Below are 21,984 nucleotides of genomic sequence, written 5' to 3'. Positions count from 1 at the left end.
GACCTTCTCTTTGTTCCTCATGTATAATAATCCTTCATGTCTCTCAATAATGGTTCCCATGCCTGGAATTTATTCTCTCCTTATCTCTGTCTCATTGAGTCCCTCTATTTCTTCAAAACACTACTCAAACATTGATCCCTCTAACTGCTAGCATTTCCCCTTTCAAATGAAATAATTATACTTATTTGCATTCATTCTTTCACATTTATTTTGCATATACTTCTGTATGTCTTTGTGTCTCCTCCATTATAATGTCAGCCTCACATTAGTAGGAATAGTTTCATTAATTTTATATGTATCCTCAGCATCTATAGCCCTACATGCCAATAAGCATTTAATATGCTTACTGATTAATCAAAGTTGGAATTAACTCCAATGGTTCAGATTACAACTTTCTCATCCTATTTCTATGTTCTTATATGAATCTTTCACCAGGCACTACCCATTGGACTAAGGTTTGTGTTTGTTTTTTTTTCCAGGTCTCTTAAAAACACATGAATACCAGTGGACACACAGGCTATCTATTATCCTTCACTTTTGTTACATGGACCAACCTATCTTCTTTTCTAAGCACTCATCTCTATGGCTATATTTTTGTTACTTCTTTTATATAATCCTTTGTTGGTAAAACCTTGCAATTTATTCATGTCTGTCATTTCCTTTTGGGCTACTGTAAATATTTGGGGAAATATGCACAAGTGGCTTTGTAAATCAGTTGGACAGTGTCCCTCCTTACAACAGGCCAGTAAGGTGGGCACTGAGATTCTCAGCTGACAATTAGGATCAGCTAACTAAATTCTTATGTTAAATAATTCAGGGCCTTCTTGATGAAATTGATCATACTGTTCTGACTGCGATTGTATAAATGGTCTTGAAAGCTTTGAGATTAGTCACAGGCAGGAGTTGATATCTGCCTATGAAAACTGACTCAATCAGAATGCCAGTCTAACTGACAAGTGAGATCCTTCTTCCAGCAGCAGTAACAAATCAGTAGGCAGATCTTGAATATTCAGGTAAACTAATTTAATCAACTTTAATTGGGATAACTGGAGGATGGTTAAGGACTGAGGGAAGTTGGGTTAGGAAAAGGGTTGAGGACAAACCGAACTAAACTAGTTGGTTAGTCTTCTGGCCTTCCCCAGAGGAGAAGCCTCAAATGGAATCTAGACACAGTTGTTGACTTGGTAACCTAGGCCAAGCTTTAAGTGGAAAATGACAGACTTAAATTTGGAAGGTTACAAATGATGGTTTCTTGATGTTATTGATGAAATAATTTGATTGTTGATGGTAAATAATAGTTGATAGCAGACTATAAGACTATCAGATCTGAGCAACTGACTCTATTTAGGACCAACTAATACAAGCTTATGGTGCAGCTTCTGGGTTTGGCTGTGGAGAGATTTCCTACCACCCTATCCACCCACCAATTACTCACTACTGAGTCCCTTGGCTTAGGGTTGGTTGCCTATTTATAGGGTTTGCTCCAACGGTCTTTTCCAGTCTCATGCCAGCTCATGCTAGCTCTGGGAATTCTAAAATGTGAACTATCAACTGGCAACTGTTTGCCCAAGATGGTTTCTTGCAAAACCTATTTACACCTTTGTTACATGACCAACCTATCTTCTTTTCTAAACACTCATCTCTATGGCTGTATTTGTTACTTCTTTTATAAAATTCTTTGTTGGTAATTACCTTGCAGCTTATTCATGTCTGTCATTTTCTTTTGGGTTACCTACAATTTTATTTCTTCAGAAAATATGGTATTCCTTGATTTTACAGTCATATGCCAGCAGAAGAGTATTACTATTTTTTTGTTAAATATCATTAAAACATTACATAATTTTCCAAATGCAAAAATAATAGCAAAGCCTCACATTTATATAACATTTAAAAGCTGGCTAGGCACCTGTTCCTTTATTATATTTAAATCTGAGATTAATTTAGCTAATTATGTAATAGTGTGGAACTGTAATATCTAAGTTGGTTAGTCATATTGGTCTCTGTGTTTTTCTTTCTCTGAGACTTAAAGCTAAAAATACCAAATCGTAAAATAAGAGAATTAGAACTTAAATAGACACCTAATGCAGCAGCCTCATATTACAGCTGAGAAAACTGAGGCACAGAGGTGGCTTGTCTAAGTTGGTCTAAGTCTAAAATGGTAATATAAAATGAAAGTATCAAATTTAACATTTATCAAATGCTTACAAGACTCTATGCTAGACACTGGTGATAAAAGACAAAAATTAGAGTCCCTGCTCCCGAGTAGTTTATGTTCTACTGAGGAGAAACAGTGTGTACTTAGAATAATAAAATACAATACTGAATAGATATATAAGAGTCAGTGTGATGATAAATATGGCCAAAGTGGCAACAGAAATAAAGGGAATAATAAATACAAAGTATTCAAGGATGGGGAGACACACATAAGGATAACATACACAGAGGATGGAGGAGGATAAGCAGGCAAAAACTTGTTTTCCTTAAAGACATTCATGTTTCCTCAGGGCCTTTCCCCTATATATCTTTCTAATCTCATCTCTTAACAATCTCAATTACTCTGAATATGATCTCTTTGATCGAGTAAACCTTTGGATCTAGTTCAGACACTTAAACCTTTAACTAGATCCTAGAGAGGTAAGAAATTTACTATTCTTTTTTTTTAGCCAGATATATTAGAACTGGAAGAAGAGTTCAGAGTTCAATAGCCATATTTTAAAAATTCAAATAGGGTGAATGAAAACTCAATTATCATTTTTTTTTGGTAAACACTTCTAACAATGTCAACCCAAATGAAGCAGAAAAAATTTCTGGGTTTTCTATATTGTGCTTCCTAAGAGTGTTCCTATTCTTATAGTCCACTTCAATACGCAGGATTTTGCTCACTTATTTTCCCTATTAGTTTCTTGCTGCAACAAACTTATCTTTCTCTGGGTTCTGTCATTACAAGATTCTCCTCTGAGAAGAGGACATGGGCTTTTCCCATCTCTGTGAAAAGAGCCTATAGATAGGCTATATATCTTTTAGGTCTTTTAAGTGGTCTTAACTATAAAATACTCTAGGAAAAAATACATATAGAAGTGCAGAGAACTAGGTCTTTTAAAAATGCTTTATTATATATTTTAAACATTCTTTTTACATTTTGAGTTCTAAATTCTCTCCCTCCTTCCCACCTCTCCCCATCCACTGAAAAGGCAAGTGATATGATATGTGAAATCATGCAAAGCTTATTTACATATTAATCATATTGTAAAAAAGTAAAAAAATGCAAACATAAAATGATACTTCAATTTGCACTCAGAGTTCATTAGTTCTCTATCTGATGATGGATAATATTTTTTAAAATCACGAATCCTTTGGAATTGTCTTGGATCACTGCGTTAATCCAAATTAATCTGATTTAATCAGAGTAGCCAAGTTTTTTCACAGTTTGATCATTGGCATTGGTATTACTGTGCATAATGATCTTCTGGTTCTCACATCATTTTGTGATTCACCCCCATAATTTCTCAACATAATAATTCTCTTTCACTGGCATATGCTTGTTCAACCATTTCCCAATTAATCAACAACCTTTGGATTTCCAAGTCTTTGCAACCACAAAAGGAGCTGCTAAAAATATTTTTTTTTGTACATATAGGTCCTTTTCCTTTTTCTTTGATCTCTTTGGGATACAAATCCTAAAGTTTGTTGAATCAAAGAATACACACAATTTTATAGCCCTTGGGCATAGTTCCAAATTGTTCTCCAGAATGATCTGATTTATCCATAACCCCACTAATAGTCCTCCATCAGCATACCTATTTTCATGTATCCCCTTCAGCATTCATCATTTCTGATAGGTGTGAGATAGTACCTCAGAGCTATTTTTAATTAGCATTTCTCTCAGTGATTTAGAGCATTTTCATATGATTCTAGATAGCTTTGATTTCTTCCTCTGAAAATTGCCAATTCAGATCCTTTGACCATTAATCATTTGGGGAATGGCTTTTATTTTTATAAACTTGAATTAGTTCCATATCTTTGAGAAATGAGACTGTTATCAGAGAAACTTACTATAAAATTTTCTGATATTACTTGATTGTTTATGGTACCTTTTATCTCTTTTAATTAGATGTATTTTTGCTCTTAGTTTGTCTGAGATTGTGATTTCTACCTTGCTTCTTTAGCTGAAGCATAATTGATTCTGTCCCAGAATTTCCCCCCACCCCTTACTTTAACTCTGTGTGTGTCATTCTGTTTCACGTATGTCTCTTGTAAAAACCATATTGTTGGATTCTGGTTTCTAATCCATTCTGCGACCTACTTCTGTTTTATGGGTAAGCTCATCCTATTCACATTCACAGTTATGATTATTGTGTACTTTTTTTTATCCCATTTTCTCCTGTTTATCCTACTCTCTCTTTATTCTGTTCTTCCTCAAAGGAATTTGGGAAATTCCACTGCTTCCCACAATAAGTCCTCCCTTTTATCATTCCCTCCTGTTCCCATACCAGTTATCTCCTTCTCCCATTTCTCTATTGAAATAGATTGAGAAAAGATATATTTTTATGCCCAATTGAGTGTGTATATTATATATATATTCTTCCCTCTTTGAACTAATTCCAATGAAAGTGAGGTTCAAGCATTGCCCACTACTCCCCCTCCCATTTTCCTCTCCATTGTAAAAGCTTTTTCTTGTGTGCCTCTTGTAAGAAATAGGAATAGCCAAGAATGCTAATAGCAGGAATGTTAATATTATAATATAATAATATAATGTTAAGGGGAGAAATTAGGATACAGCATCTCCTTTACTGCTTGCAATAGATCAAGCAGGTGCCCAATAGCTTGTGGCTAAGCTCCATGTAATGATTTTGGCCTGTGCAAGGATAACTGCTAAAGACAGATGTAAAAAACAAAACAAAACAAAACAAAACCCTCTATTTAATAACTATTAAAGGTTAAGGAAAGGTAAACAAAAGTTTTGAGGATTAGGATTCCCTAATCTAAAAGGGGTCTAAACTTATCCCAGTATCCCCTGGTCTTCACGAACCTGCTTCTTGCTCAGGGTTTCCCCTGAGCCTTCTTAAAACTCCTTATCTATCACTAAAAACCTAAAATTATACTAAATAATCTTGTGCTAATTACTAATCCTCTTGATTATATATTTACCACCTCTATAAATCTCCTTCAGCTTTGAATCATTTGGTAGTCCTCTCACTCTCTGCCCACTGCCAGCCCTTCCGGGCCTACCTAGGCTTTTTAGGCCTGACCAAGCCTCAAAATGGCCTGGCCCTCTCAGTAGCCACACAAAGGAAAAACAGTTTCTCTCTTTCTGTTTTCTGTTGATTTCCCTCATGAACTTATTCCAGATACTCTAACCTGTTCTCCTCCTTCTCCTGCCACTGAGTTTTTTCAGTGTTCCAGGGAACAGAAACACCAGCCTTCTCCTAGGACAAAAACCACCAGGAGCCTGTTGGCAGTTGGAAAACACCAACTGACTCCTGCTACCCATTCCAACTGCCATTCTTCCCAAGATTCTTTCTGGCCTTAAAGAAACATTACCCACTATTCTTTACCCTGTCCTTAGCTGCTAATTGATCCTAATTTTCTTTTATGATAGAAAATTTTCTCCATACTACCTATCCCTTTCCTCTTCTCCCAGAGCCTCTCTTTTCCCACTCTTTCACTTTTTTGTTGAAGATTATCCCAACACAACTAACTCACATTCATACCCTTTGTCTATGTATATTTCATCTAAGTGCTTGATAAAGTTCTTAGGAGTTACATGTATCATTTTCCCATATTGAAATATAGATTTTTAAAATTTAAGAGTACATTATGATATTCTTTCATACTTAGCTTTTATACTTGTCTTGAGTCTTGTGCTTGAATATCAACTTTTCTATTCAGTCTTTTCATCAGGAATGCTTGAAAGTCCTCTATTTCATTAAATATACTTCTTTTCCTCTCAAAGATTATATTCAGTTTTTGGTTATTCTTGGTGGCAATTCTAGCTCCTTTGCCTTCTGGAATATTATATTCCAAGCCCTCCAATTCTTTAACATAGAAACTGCTAAATCCTGTATGGACTTGACTGTGGCTCCATAATATTTGAATTGTTTATTTCTAGATGCTTACAATATTTTCTTCTTGATCTGAAAGCTCTGGAATTTGGCTATAATATTCCTAGGAGTTTTCATTTTGGGATCTCTTTTAAGGGGTGATTGGTTTTGGAGTGTCAGAACCAACAAAAGTTAAGGATGATACATTTTTCCATTCTAACTTAGAAGGTGGGTAGGAAAGGTCTGTGACACTGAGCAGGCGACAGCCTGTAGTACATAATGAATACTTTCTCATTCTGTTTTATACCTTAGTTCTAAGGTATCAAGGTAGTTTTTCTTAATAATTAAAAAATTATATGATGTCTAGATTCTTTCTTTCATTTTGACTTTCAGGTAATCCAATAATTTTAAAATTAGTTGTCCTTGATCTATTTTCAGGTTAGTTGTTTCCCCAATGAGATGTTTCACATTTTCTTCTATTTAAAAAATTTTTTTTGACCTTGTTTTATTGTTGCTTGAAGTCTCATGGAATCATTTGCTTCTACTTGTTCAATGCAAATTTAAAAAAATTATTTATTTATCTTGAAAATATTTTTCTGTGGTTACATGATTCATGTTCTCTTCCTCCCCTCTTCCCTCTCTACTCCAGGAGCTGACAAGTAATTCCATTGGGTTATATATGTATTATCACTCAATATCTATTTCCATATTATTTTGCCCCTCTGATATACTCTTGATTGAACAGTGATGTGTTTTCAATCACTTTCTCTGAGAAAACAGAAAAATTTAGGATGAACTATATGAACTGATGCAAAGCAAAATTAGTAGAACAAAGAGATTAGTATACACAATAATTACAACGTAAATTTAAAAATCACTAGACATTGAATTTTGAGTTATTGAAAAACCAATGAAAGTTACCTAGAGAAGAAAATGAAACATACTTCCTAATGGTAGCAAGCTATGAATTACTAAAACAAAATATTGTTTAATGTTATAAAATACAGTCTCTGAGATGTTTTTGCTTCATTGTTTTTCTTTGTTTTAAGCAGGATTCAATATTCGTGATGAAATGACTGCATTGTAAAGGCAAAAGGCATCATTAAAATGCATATTTAAAATTTAGAGCAAAATGTGCCTTGTCCAATATTCTGGTTATTGAATTGCTTAGATAATTCTAATCTAATAAAGCTTCCTCATCTTTCCTTTTTCCTGATATTTTGTTTTTTCAGTTTTCTAATTTATAATGAATACACGAGATTTCAATTTCATGCTTTATTATTCTCCCTCTGAAAATTAATCAGAAATTGGAAAATTTTATGGGCTTTGGTATTTTCGATGAAATAAAAGAATTTAGTTGATTTTTATTAATTACAAAAATAAATTCATTGTATGTCCTCCTTTTGATGAACTTGACCCTGGTGAATTAAAGTACTGACCATAAGAGTAAGAGGTGATTTTATTCTTTTGATTCTGAAGTAGTTTATTTTGTGGTTTTTTTTTCAGTGTTGCTAAATTGCCAAAATAATTGAATTTAAGCATTATAAAACATATGTATATATATATTCAGAATCAGTTTTTTTGAGTATTCTATATTCTATGTGAATATTCTCATTCTATAGGTCTCTTCACATCCATGCTAGCACTCATATCTCTTGTCTCTGTCCTTCTATGGTGAAGTTTGTTACTCAAGCATCACTCTACCTTGGTTAGAGAGGCTGATTTTATGAGACTGGTTGGCTTCAGAGTGATAAATTTCTCAGCCACAGCTATTCTCCAGAACTATCTTTTTAGTAGAATATTTTCAATCAATACTAATGAAGGAAATATCTACACTGACAAATCAGACTTGAAATATTGAGAAAGCAGTAGTAGTGATAATGCCAGTGGTTGTGGTGGTGGTGGTAATAGTAATAATAGTACTAGTCTAGTGCTAGTAGTACTAGTATCATTGATACTCGTATAATGTCAAGAAATCTAAAAGCCCCCAAACACATTAGGTAAATTAATGTGAAGTTAGACACAGACAAAAAAGTCACATGAGCATGAATGAGTTACTAGTCTTTGCCACTGGATAGAGTATTCAGTAGATGAGAGCACCTATCTATCAAAATGTTAGTATTACTATATCAGTATATTAGCAGTAGTATCCTATGACACAAACACTGAATAAAACTTTTTAAAAATGCAAGTTTGTAGCACTACCTAAGTGCATTTAGTACTAGGTTGACAGTGATTAAATTATTTAATTCACAGTGTACACATGACAACCCAGTCTAACTGTTTCAATGATTCTATATTTTGATTAACTGTTCACCAGATTACACCATCCTGTTTGAATCCATATATTTCCTTAATTTTTTTTAGAATTGTGGAAAAAGGCTATTACAGTGAGCGTGATGCTGCCCAAGCTGTTAAGCAAATCCTGGAGGCAGTTGCCGTAAGTATTAAATAATGGTTAAGTAATTAAGTATTCAGACATCACCTTTCTCTTTCCCAGAGTAATTCTTAATAATAAAATGGTCATTACGACAACATTATTTTTATAGGAAATCATCTGAAAATATGTTCTTTATTTTCTTATTGATTTCTTTTTCATTGATACAAATAGCCTTGAATGGCACAAATAATCACTAAATTAAATTCTCTCATTGGGCAGATATTTTCCAATTAAACAACTGCATGTTAGCTTTTGAGTCCCCCCAACCATTTTTTCTTTTTAATCTGTTTTTCCCCCACCATGATAAACACATATCCTGGAGTTAGAAACTTATTGTATTGACTTTTTTTTTCTTCCTGGTTGGACCAGAAGTGCACAAACTGGATATCAGAATGTGGCAGTTTTAGTTTTGGAAAGGAAACAACAATTCTAAATGCATCACATTTAAAGACAGAATATTTGTGGAAGCCAAAATATGTTGATGGCTGTTTGCTATAAAATATTCTTTCTTGAGCAGCTTATTTAGATAAAAAAGAATGAGAGGTTCCACAACTAGTGAGACCTTAATAGTGAAATTCTTTCAAAGGTATTCAGAAGGGTGATAGCTGGTAAAATAAACATTTTTTTCAATTATTGAATATGATCTCAGAACAAATTATTCTCCAAAAAAGCAGTACAGATCTCAAGGGAAGATGTTTAACATAAAATTTTTTTTAATGTGTCCAGGATTAAAGTGTACCTTATTAATTTAAAGGATAGATATTTAGTACACTAAGAAACCAGGCTTGACAGACAATTGTACACTGGCCTGACAGTCACATTATGATCAATATTTTTCAGCCAATCTGAAATAAAACAGAAGCCAAGCTCTAAGACAATAGGTTGATTGAGAAAGACTGGTATTTCTTAGCAAAACTGGGTTGTTGGGTTTTTATCCCAACCTAAAACAATTGAGAGTTTTCTCCCTTTTGTATATTCTAAAAAGACATCATTCAAAAACCCACCCTAATAGTCCAATCCTATGTCTCAATGGTTGGGTGATAGTTAGAGATAATGGGTGGGAGATATATTTTCTAGCTTGGATACTGTCTTCTCAAAGAGGTGTCTCAACTTCTTTTTTTGAGTCTTGATTGGATGGGATGGTCTTCAATCTGATATACTACCAAAGCCCTTTAATCAAGGGGCCAGCATATTTCCAAGGCTCCTACCACTCATAATTGGGACATGACTTATGCTTTAGAATGCTTATGATAAGCTTTTGACTTACTTGATGAGTCACAATGCAAATGCTAGCTTATGAAGAAAGAAATAGTAGCTAGGTTTACTGAGGAGCTTAAATTTTTACCTTTTTAAAATACAGTTACTAGAATTCAATTAATCTTACTATAATTCTTTTAACCATTGTCCCAGATTAATCACTTCTTTTGGCTATATACTGATTGATTCTATCAACTGGGGTCTTATTTAAGGAAAGAATCAGGGGGTCAGGGATTCTCATTATCTTCAACATACACAAACTTAACTTTAAAGGAAGTCTGAAATGACAATTTTGAAATCAAAGAAGTAAAAAAAAAGCCTTTGGAGTCTCTGCAAAGGAATAGTAAATACTTTTATACTATTCCTGATAGAAATAGTAAAAGTGTATTGAGTAAACAGAATTAAGCTTTAGTTGGTTTTATAGATTTATCTGCCAAATTTATATTTGTTTTGTTGTTAGTATTTTGGGGATGGAGTTGGATAGGAGAGAACTATGAGGAAATCCCACAAACTTGCTTTTAATAATTTCTACCTTTCTTTTCTATTCCTTTCCTGTAGTAGTTCCTTGCTGAACATTTTTTTCTTTGAAAAAATGTTTTATGTAAAAGGAGAGTCAAAGAATAGTGTTTCTTTTGAAGCAATGTGGTGCAGGTCTAAGAGAAAACAAAAGAATGAATCAAAAAAAGGGGTGGGTCAGTGGATGGGAAAAGAATGGTTTTCTACCCCCAAATATATCTTAATACTGTTTTGAAAACCAAGGAATCTAGAAGGAGAGCCAGAGGTCAAAACTAGTGGGGACTTGGGGTAAAAAATGATGACTTCAGGGACAGAAGAAGGGGAGGGGAAGAGAAAGTGGTTATTTTCATTCAGTCTGGCTTGGGGATGCCCAAAGCACAAGGTGTTGATCGCACAATTCTGGAAGGCAGATGTAGATAAATACGAAAAGAACAATTTCATGAATGAGGAGAATGAGGGCAAGGTCCACATTGTACTCAACTAGGATGACATAACAAGAAGTTCTGAAAAATTCTCTAATAAACACCAAGAGTTAGGCTGTTAAGAATGGAGGAGGCAGCATTGTCCTAAAGGTGCTCATCTCTTTAAAATCTCAGAATATTGAAAAGTCAGTTCAGTCTCTTAATAAGAATGATATGGATCTTCTAAAATATGTACATATTCTTATGGGCTTTGAAGATCCCTCTGAAAATAGCAGGGCTATATTATTGCAGTGGCATGAAATGATACTTGCTGCTGAAGGAATCCTTCATGTCTTAATCACCAGGAAAATGGTTTAGTACAGTAAGTAGTGGATGTCTGCTATGGCATCTGGATGTCTACCTATGGGTAGAGTTGCTGATCAAATGCCCTATGAGTAACATCTATGTCTCAGCTTTGCTTTTGTGCCTCTTTTTTTCACATATATGAAAAAGAATAAAAGCATATTATGTTTCTTTGAGTTAAAAATTGAGGTAATGTAAAGGTACAATTTTGTTTCAACAAGCATATTTAATGCTCTCCAAACCTTTTCAAAATGTATATATATTGAGAAACTGTAGAAAGAAATGGCCACATGGGGAAAGTGTTTACTTTGTTGGATATAAACCAAATTGATTTTCTCAAAAATGATAGATGCTTTGGAAGCATCTGAATGCATATGACCAGAAGGGAAATATTTACATCTAACATCAGGTTACATATTGGTGACTTTTATGAAACCTGATACAGAATTTCAGAAAATTTTTGCTGTTCTTGATGCCTGCTTCTTCTTAAAAAATATTCTGAAAACAAATTGTCTTATTAGGTTGACATAGAGAGAAAAAAGTCTCTACTTGGGGCTTGCTAATGTGGAGTCTAAACTGGGGGCCTCAATGGTACAGAAAAACAAAAAGAAGTGCCAGATCCAATAAAGAGTAGCCTGAAGCTTTCTAAAGAGCACGAACAGGGTCAAATGGAAGTTCTTTTACTTCTACTCCAAAGCTAGGTCATAATCTTATGGGTGAGAATGGTCCTGATTCATGAGAAGTCCACATCTAAGCAATTACAAGGTGCCCCAATAAATTTAAGGAGATTTATTAATGAGATTGATGGCCAGGAGGCAGCTTGAAGGTACAAAAGGATGGAACTTATAAGCGTTTCACAGGAGAGCTGGTTACGTGACAAAAAACTTGGGGGGAAAGGGGCATGTGACTTCAAGGACAAGTGCATTTGGGGGGAAGAGAGACTGTGGTTGACATGTGACTTCAAGGATAGGTGACCTTGGGGGAAGGTTGACAAAGTAATAAGATATGCAAATGTGAATGTCATCTTTATCCATTTATCAGTGGTTATCAGGGACAATCTTCTCTGGTCAGAATGGGCCTGGAGTTTAGAGAAATCTTTGAGATGTCCCCCAGACTTTTGGGTTTCCTGTGTCCCACTTCATTTCCCCTTCTTTTTATTTTAGGGTCCCTCTATATTTCATCCTTTTAATTTGGGGGGGGAGGGCTTCCCCCTCTTAAAAGTCCTAGAAATCTGGAGAGAATGGGCAAGGGTCTCAACTTCTGTAACGCCCTTGTTGAGTCTGTGAAGAGGATTGATGGATTTGATTGGGGGGTGAAATGTGGTTGTAGGTAGGATAGCCATGGATGTCACCATCTAAAATTTAATTGAATGTAACCAAGAAGAAACAAATTTAGTGATTTTATTTAGGAGACAGGGGTGAAAAATCAGAAGGAGGAGGAATACTATCAATAAAGGAATCAGGAGGGAATCTAGGATGGAAAATAATCAGGAGCTCAATGGAGATCCTGAGTTTTTAGTTATCTAGCACTGTCCTGACTTATAGTGAGTGGGTACTCACAAGATGATATGAATTCAAATGAGAGCCTGCAGGAAATTTACAATATGAATTAGATTTACTCTATTCGGATGAACAGACAAATTAATGAACCTCTGATCTCCCTTTTACTTAATTTTGTTTCACTTAGGGACACTGTTTTGTCAATTTGTCTCCATTGCATTGCAGGTAGAAAAGAGGTAAAGACAAAATATCAGGCCAGTGGAAATGGATTTTGGCCCAAGGTTATCCTGACCTTTCATCCCCTCCTGATCATTTCAACCTGTAAATTGTAGAAATCAGTATAGTAATACAACAGCAATCAACAAATTAAATAACACCAGGTTTCTTTGCATTTTAGTAATTTATCCCCAAAGCTAACATTTCAAATCTCAGATGTCCCATGTTCTTATCTGAGTTAAAAAAAGAAACCATTCTTTGACAGTCAGGGATGGGCAGATTTGCTTATTTGGGTCCAAATGGTTTGTAGAGATCTTTTACATTTTTCTGCTGAAATCTTTTACAAAGTAGATTTCAGGGGGCATTTGGGTAGCTCAGTGGATTGAGAGCCAAGCCTAGAGACAGGAGGTCCTAGGTTCAAATTTGGCCTCAGAAACTTCCTAGCTGTGTGACCCTGGGCATGTCACTTAACTCCCATTGCCTAGCTTTTACCACTCTTTTTCCTTAGAACCAATATATAGTATTGATTCTAAGATGGAAGGTAAGGGTTTAAAAGAAAAACAAAGCAGATTTCAATACAGATTAGTATAGCTTTTATGAACACATAAGTACCAACCCTCTTGCAGATAGATTTCTCTACCCCCAGTTCTGTAAGAAATACAGAAATTTCTGGACTATAATTCTGAGCTTAAGATCCAGGCTTCAATTGTGATAAATTATAGCTGGAGGTCCCATTGGTTTCCACAGCTGTTTCAAAAGGCTTTTGACAGCTGATACAAATTCTAGTTTTATGACTAATACTCTCTGAAAATAACTTTTAAGGAGAGATATAAAAGTAAGAAAAATTGTTTCTCCGAGTCATAAAATCTTAGGACCTTGTTATTGACATAAATTCCTAGGAAAGCAAATACCACTCACTCTATGATTACTTTAATGATCTTTATGCAGAATTAGGATTTAGTCAAGTTGCATACTTAGCATATCAGAAGTTCTTAAGTTATTCTTGTTAAGTACATTCAAATTTTAAGGACTTCAACTACCAATTCACTTGATTGTTTGGGATATGGAATGACCACACATTAGATTGAGAACTGGCACATTTTACAATTTGCATTATGTTCATATATTCCATTGACCACTTGCTCTGATTATAGACATTTATCATAAAAGGGAAAAGTAGGAAATGGATTAAACAACATCAGCATTGTTCCTTTAGGCATAAGCCTTCAAGGCAAGTGTGTTTTAACTCTGTTTGATTTCAGGTTAGAGTCAGAGCTTTCAACCAAACATGCAATAACCATTATACTTCACAGCCAAACTTAGGAATAATCAGAATTGGGGGGGAAACATTCCTATCAAGTCAGAAGCTGGGCTGAAAATGTCCTTTCAACTTTTTTTCTTAAAACCCTTAACTTCTGTGTATTGGCTCCTTGGTGGAAGAGTGGTAAGGGTGGGCAATGAGGGTCAAGTGACTTGCCCAGGGTCACACAGCTGGGAAGTGTCTGAGGCCGGATTCGAACCTAGGACCTCCCATCTCTAGGCCTGACTCTCAATCCCCAGCTGCCCCTGTCCTTTCAACTTTTATAAGGCCTTGAACCTATAACAATTCACATTCATTTGATTATCTTGTGGCTCTTCCCTTGAATGGCGCATTACCACAATGATCCAACTATACCTGAATTAAAAACTCGAAATAATATTAGTTGAGGTCCCAAGAGCTTTTAGCTTAAATGGCAATTCTCCAATTTCATTGTCTTGAAATTCCATAACCCAAATAAGCTCTTTGTTTTGCAAAGACCAAAAAGTTAAAGATAAAGGAAAATTAGCAAGGGTTTTTCCTTAGTTTTTCTACACAGTGATTATCAGTTTTTCTTAATTACAAAGTAGATAGAAAATACATTCATCATACAGAAATATTCAAATTTATATTCAAACAATAAACCATTCTTACCCTAAAAGCATATAATTTAATAGCATTCTATATAGCACTTCCAGATAGCCTTTAATAGTATTCCAAACTAACTGATAGATGCTATATCTTAAATTTGTAAATTTAGAACTTTTTCCTTTTTCAATGCTGGTATTTTAACTTGTGAGCACTTTTCCTAGATTGTGAAGAATTTTAGTGCTTCATTTTCTCCTTCCATAAGAATGGTAATGAATTTCTGATATTGTAAATTATTGAATTATTGCATTGAATTAAGCAGTCAGTAATTCAAGTTTTTCTCTCCTCTGTTTATTGATCTGTTGCTTGTTGATCTTCAAACAAACGTTACCCTCTCTGTTGTTATAAATAAATATTAATCTGGAGGCTTATTAAAGAAAGAAAGAGAGAGATAGGTTTCAGCCTTTCTTTTTTTTTTAAACCCTTAAGTTCTGTGTATTGGCTCCTAGGTGGAAGAGTGGTAAGGGTGGGCAATGGAGGTCAAGTGACTTGCCCAGGGTCACACAGCTGGGAAGTGTCTGAGGCTGGATTTCAATCTAGGACCTCCTGTCTCTAGGCCTGACTCTCAATCCACTGAGCTACCTAGCTGCCCCCATCAGCCTTTCTAATTTTAGGTAAAAATCTGATCCTCCATCATAGCCAGTTTCTGAGCCATGGCTTCTAAGAGATAGCTAAGTGAATTAAGAGAGCAAGCCTAGAGACAGAGTTAGTTCAAGTCCAGTCTGGAAAAAAGAGGTCTCTTCAGCTTCCCACACTGGCTTTTCAACCCTAAGCTCCTTCTTCTCAACCCTGTATCTTTCCAAAGACCAATGGCTTGTAGTCTGGCTTCTGTCACACCTGGATGCTGGCACCAACACTGGCTGTGCCAGGATGCTGTCTGTGCTGGGATGCTGGTTCTGTGACTCTTTATGTTGGGTCTTTCCAAGATGGACTGAATTAGAGATCCCCTAAATATTTACCTCACACATTGCTGACAACAGGACTCACTTATTGTCTAGATTTCTGGCCTTAAGCATATTTCTGAAAAGCAGGCTGGTTAACTATTTTCAAAGTTAAAAAACAAAACAAAACATTGATCAATTCTCAATTTTAATTTACTAGAATGAAAACCATTCAGGATATATTTAACAGTTTAAATCCTTTTGACTGTTGTAGTTAACACTATAATTCTTTTAGAGTTAGATATGAGGATTCCTGCACTTTAAATCAGTCATTTTATTCACTCAAACCTCAATGATGTTATGTTCATATGCTGGGAAATAATGGATGCCATCTTGAATGACAGGGGAGGCAGTTGGAAGGTGTGGAATGTTCCCAGATGCCATGAGCCAGGGCAAACATCAGTTGGCCTGGCAGTATAAATTCCCCTGACAGCCACTTGAAGGGGTCTTTGGTTTTTTTGGGTCTTTAGATCTTTAGGTCTCTGGATATTTCTAGCTCTTTAGGTCTCTGGATGGTGAAGGGAGGCTGGGAGGTCTATGAAGAAGAGGGTCACTTGGAACCTGGAGAGACTGAAAAAACAACTGACTTGGAAAATGGACTAAAGAGAGAAAATTTAAGAATCATGAAATCATGACAAAAAAAGGTACCTATATTTCAAGAAAACAAAATATGAAAACTTCTTAGACCATTAGATTTGGCCATTAAAAAGGTCATTGGTAACCATAGAGAAAAGTTTCATTTGAATGATGTGCTCAAAAGTCAGAAAGAAGACATTTAAGGAGAGAAGAAAAGAAGTAGAGGTACAGATTGTAGATGACGTCTTCAAGGACTTTAATCATTAAAGGGAGGCATAACAGGATCACAGCTTGTCGGGATGGAAGGATGAAGTGAAAAAATTTTGAGGATAAAGAAGGCAAAAGTAAAAAATGTAGCAAGAACAAACATACAACCTTTTCATAATCCCCCAATTAAATCACTTCAGAATCTGGGAAAAGGAGAGGAGGATTAGGTTTACATCTTAACTTGGTAAGTTGTTTGTTATATTCACAATCTGGGAAATGATGGATGCCACCTTGAATGACAGGAAGGCAGTTGGAAGACACAGAACATTCCCAGGTGCCATGAGCCAGGGGCAAATGTCAGTTGGCCTGACAGTATAAATATCTCTGATAACCACTTGGAGGAGGTCTCTCTAGGTCTCTCTGGGCTCTGGAGGTCTCTGGACTGGGATATCTCAACAGAAGGGAGGCAGGGAGGTCTATGAAGAAGATGGTAGGAATAGATCTATATTTTTCCTGAAAGACTGTGAGAGCTAGTGTATCACCAAACACTGGTAGTGAGAAAGCTGAGAGAATAAGATCACCAACACAGCTGCATCAATAGCATTCCCTATTCTCTGGCTTGGCTGTGGCCAGGCTGGGCCAGAGGTAGTGGAGAGAATAAAGCTCCAGCTTTTACTAGATGAATAGCCTCCAGTCCTGATTGTCAATTAGGCATAGATAATAGATTGATAGGGTCTCCAATCCCCAATCCTTGTCCTGTTTAGCCTTTCCCTGATTTAGATAAAGAGAGTTTAACAAGTACCTTCCTGAGTGGTCATTATATCACGACCAATGGGGAGGGAGTCAACACAGTCAGATACCAAACGTCATCCAAGGCAAATCAACAGCTCAATAATAATCTAACCAACCCCAAGTTGGACGTGAAAAGGTTACCCATCCATCTAACCTTTTGGGGGTCCTCCCTGGGTAACTGTTAGAGAAAAGAGGAAATTATAACAACTATCAAGGGTGATTGGAGTTGGTGTTCCTCCATCATCTGCAGCTAGGGAGAATGCAGATAAGAACATTCACATCACTGTATATCTATATCTCCTTAGGACCCCCCTTTTTGTTTATAACAAGTTCCAAGTCCAAGGCACCTCTGGGCTTTTGTCCTAGGACCCAGGATTCTCAGGGCTTCTCTGCTGAACTGATCTAAAGTTGCCATGGCTTGAGCTACTAGGGCCAAAGACTCTATTACTTGGACCTGGACCCAAAAAAGAAAACACACACACACACACCCCAATCCCATTTCTTGGGGCCAAAGGATGGAAGGGAAGAGATAGTCTTTCACACTAGCTCAGTTCATGATACCCACTCTGTTGATTAACAGGATCTTTACCCGCTGGACATAGCTGGCTAATTCGAGTGAGACTATCCTAATCTGGTAGTTTTAAAGATGCAACCAGTTCAAGCTACAAATCCCCACATTAAAAACAACTTTGGGATTTGGGAAGCTGCTCCTATCTATGCGTTTAGGAAATTAAGAATGTCTCTGCCATTTCCCACATCCTCTTAGATGATTCACACAAGTGGAAAGTCTGGTTACAGAAGCATTTCAGAGACTTAAAAAGACCTTAGAAAGGACCTTCAACTTTAGAAAGGGTTTGATATTTAAATAGCTCAACCTCATACAAAAATGCCAAAAAGACAATAAATTTGTCTCAAGACACAAAATTATTCTATATCTTTTCCCCCAGTCACTCACAAAGTCCAAATGGAGTCTGGAAAATGTATTTGGAGTGGTCATCATAAGTAAAAGCCAAGTCTTTCAATGACAGGTGATAAACCTCCCTGAGGGAGTCAAAGGGGAGACATTTCTGGCAGTTCTATGCTGTCATTGCTCTTACTAAAAAGTACTCGTTAGCTAAGCAAGGGGAAAGGAGAAGTGGGGAGAGAGAGACAGAATGAGGGGGAGAAAGAAGACAGACACAGGAAGAGCCAGAAACACAAAAACAGACAGATATTAGCTGCTTCATATTACTGTTCAAAATGTTTGAAATTTGGCCCTAAACCTGTAAACTTCATTGGCAGAGGGAACTCCTTGTTAAGAAACTCTCCAAATACTAATTCACATATGCTCTGCTGTACAACTTACTGTCTTAGTTGCTTGGAGTTGTGTCAGAGGCAAGTACTACAGAATCAACATAGCTATTAGTATTAGACACTTTGTTGACTATATGACATTCTTTTATATAAAAGTGGCTATTATATATTATGGTGCAGTAAAAAAGTGTTGGCTTTGGAGAGACTGGGTTCAAATCCCATTTGTGTGATTTTATTAAGTAAGTTACTTAACCTTTCAGGGCCTCACTTTCTTCATCTGAAAAATGAGGGTGTCTCTTCTGTAATAAATAAAGTACATATTGTAGATAGGGTTTAAGGTTTTCTAGACACTAGATAAAGTAGTCCTTGGGGCCAGTTATCAGAAGTCCTAGGTTTGGGAAGGATTCCAGTGAGAAACTGACAAGTTACCACTATCTTGTAAAACAGGGTTTTATTATAAACTAGGACAGGTAGGGAAAGGGGAGATCTAACTGGGATTAAAACTAATCCCTCCCACCAAAGTCCAATAGGATTCAAATAGGTGTTACTACACTTATCTCTACCTCCAGATCCCCAGCTACCTGTATTATAGCCTAACCAGAATCACCTCCCCCTGCCTTGCTAATAATTCAGAGTAAGGTAAAGCTTCCCTTCTGATTTCACTATAACGCTTTTAACTCTAATTCTAAAATTGGTCTTGTAATTGATTGTTGGCAGAAAGGTCAATTTTGCTCTCTTAAGAGATACCTATTTTAAAAGTTAGATAACACAAGGGGAAATTTTTATACTTTCTAAATTTTAACTTTAAATACCATTTCTCCAATAGTCCTCTTTGTGGGCACGCTTTTCTCCCACACTTCAAATTCAGTTCTCAAAAGCTATTTTTTGCTGGCCAGAAAGATAATGCTAATGCCACCAAAAAGAATAAAGCTCAAAATAATATCCATGTTAGAAAGAGATTATTAGCTTGGTTTTTTTAATCTTATTTATTTTTAGGAAAAATAAATGGAAAAATAACAACTTCATAAGTATAGTTCCTAGATTGTTACTGTGCCACAATTCATCCGTGGAATGACTAAAAGAAGTAAAAAGTTGAATTCAGAAAAATTAAGAAGAAAACATTTAATTAAAAAAAACAGGAAGAAGGATCTATTCAGAATTCAGTTCTATATTGTTTATGCTCATAATACTATTATATAAGTCAAATCTGAAGCATAGCATGTCATTTTCTGAATTGTACACTTAATGATAATGACATGTTTAGAAACCTTCATCTCCCCTTTTTTGGATAGAAATGAGAGCAATAACACTTATGAGGGAAATTATCTGTGTTGCTTCATCTGGTAGTAAAGTATTAATTAGTGCTTCTGGAACCTATATGGATGTCAAAAATAGCAGCTATGTTAGTCATTGTTGTGGTTGAAATTAAGGTAAACTGAAGCACAAAGCTCTAAGCACAATCAGTTCATTAGTATAACTCGAATTTACCAATTAATAGGATCTTAATGTGAAAATTTAAAACTAGCTTGTACCCCTTTTGTAGTACCCAAATGTTTTGGGAGAGCTGTTCTTAACTGGTTTTGAAGGGAGGGTGCTCACACATGGAATTACCAGCCTGGAACCAATATTAGAGAATAAATAAATTTGTTAGGAGAGACAGTCAAATGGGTGGGAGGCAGAATGCAGGTGGAATCTACCTTCCTGAGGGATGGAGGTGGGTGGGTGGTGTCAGGGTTTTTATACATCTGAGAGAAAGTGATATATGACTAGCTAAAAGTTTAAAGAAAAGTCAGGAGGGGGACAAATGAGAGAGATTCAGCGACATTATTGTGTGAGGTAACTTGAGACCTGGGGTCCAACCTATTTATAAAGGTACACATCTATGCTAAAGTCCTCATAATAAAAGTATGTGAAATGCATATCTGGACGAGTCTATTGTTTATGAGGCTATCTCTCTCTTTTTTTTTTTAAACCCTTGTACTTCGGTGTATTGTCTCATAGGTGGAAGATTGGTAAGGGTAGGCAATGGGGGTCAAGTGACTTGCCCAGGGTCACACAGCTGGGAAGTGGCTGAGGCCAGGTTTGAACCTAGGACCTCCTGTCTCTAGGCCTGACTCTCACTCCACTGAGCTACCCAGCTGCCCCTATCTCTTTAATTATACCAGTGTCAGCCACTTAAATATTCCTGGGCTCAGAGTTGGGGAGTTCCTCCCAGCTCTGCATGATCTGCTTGGGGTCAGGGACAGAGGAGTTCCCTATATTCTCTATGGCCTGGAGTCTCTCTAGTGACTCGGGGTCCCCACTACAGCAAGATAACCCTTGAATTTTAAAGGAGAAAAAAATTTATTCTTAAGACTAAAGCTACTGTGTGCTTTGTTTCTTCCCCTCACACCTTGCTGAATAAGGGTGAAACAAGCTCTTTGTTTTTCTGTAAACAAGCCTCTTAAGACAATGTAAGCAGAGAAAAGTAGAAATGTACATTGTGTGGCCATTTTAAAGGTCCTTTGACTCCTGGCATCAGAAAGACCTGTGTCCTGTCCAAAGTGAGGTCAGAGTGATGTCACAAAGAGTTCGGAGTACCAGGAGAAGTGGGAACTTCTTTCCTTGGAACCCCAATGTGAGTAATTGTGTGGTCATGGCCTGAATCTTGGAAAGGAAGATGGTCAGTCACATGTGGCTGATGCCTTCTCTTTCTCTGGCCTATTTTTAAAAATCATATAATAAATAATTATAAATTAAGATACAAACTCAAGAGAATTTGAATTATAACATTAGCTTCCTCAGAAAAGCTAAGACCACAAGGTTAGGAGGCAAGCCAGCATTTTTGTATTTTTTCTGGGAAGCACAGAACAAAGAACATAATAATATGATTGGTAGTATCATAAATGTGGAGGACAACATGATTGGCTAGAAATTTGAATGTGGTGCTAGTAACAACCCCTCCTTGTCAGAAAGGAATGCTGTTTGATTAGTGGAGCCCATACGCATTGTTACAGGGCTTTTTAGTGGAATGCCTGTATCTTGCAAGGCTTGTTAGCAAGATAATAAACCTCTCTTAATTGTACACTTGTATACAAGGTTTGTTGGTAAAAACACAGATCTCTCTTAATTGTGAATGGGGAGTAAGATGTGTAGACATAATATATTTCTTTGGATTAAGATGATTGATATATGAGACAACTTATCTCAGAGGAATGTTGAACTGAATATATAAACTTCTTACTTTGTGGCAAAGAAAGGAACATAGGTGGTTCTGCAAAATACAGTATAAAGTCAACAACAAATAGAATTAATTACAAAAATTGAATCAATTTTATTCCCTCATTATGTTATTTTTAACATACAACTTTATTATTCCTATTCCTAGCATCTTGAAGATCAAATTCTTCTATAACAAGTTCTTCCCTTTACTCATGTATCTCCAATTTGTAAAATCCTAATACTACTTTTATCATGACATTTTTCCTGATTCCTCCTAGAAGCTATTATATATATAT

At 36.0% G+C, this 21,984-nt stretch overlaps 1 protein-coding gene across 1 annotated transcript in view; it reads left to right on the top strand.

Annotated features, from left to right (window-relative positions):
- Nucleotides 1-21,984, top strand: part of CAMK4 (calcium/calmodulin dependent protein kinase IV) — a 251,074-nt gene that overhangs the window by 140,449 nt on the left and 88,641 nt on the right. The window contains exon 5 of the mRNA XM_044657613.1: nt 8,409-8,481. Within this exon, the coding sequence (XP_044513548.1) occupies nt 8,409-8,481 (73 nt within the window). The remainder of the gene's footprint in view (nt 1-8,408; nt 8,482-21,984) is intronic.

The sequence above is a fragment of the Gracilinanus agilis genome, chromosome 1, assembly GCF_016433145.1.
Source record: "Gracilinanus agilis isolate LMUSP501 chromosome 1, AgileGrace, whole genome shotgun sequence".
Taxonomy (NCBI): Eukaryota; Metazoa; Chordata; class Mammalia; order Didelphimorphia; family Didelphidae; genus Gracilinanus; species Gracilinanus agilis.
The sequence above is the reverse complement of the archived record's forward strand: the minus strand, read 5'-3'. Positions and strand labels throughout refer to the sequence as shown.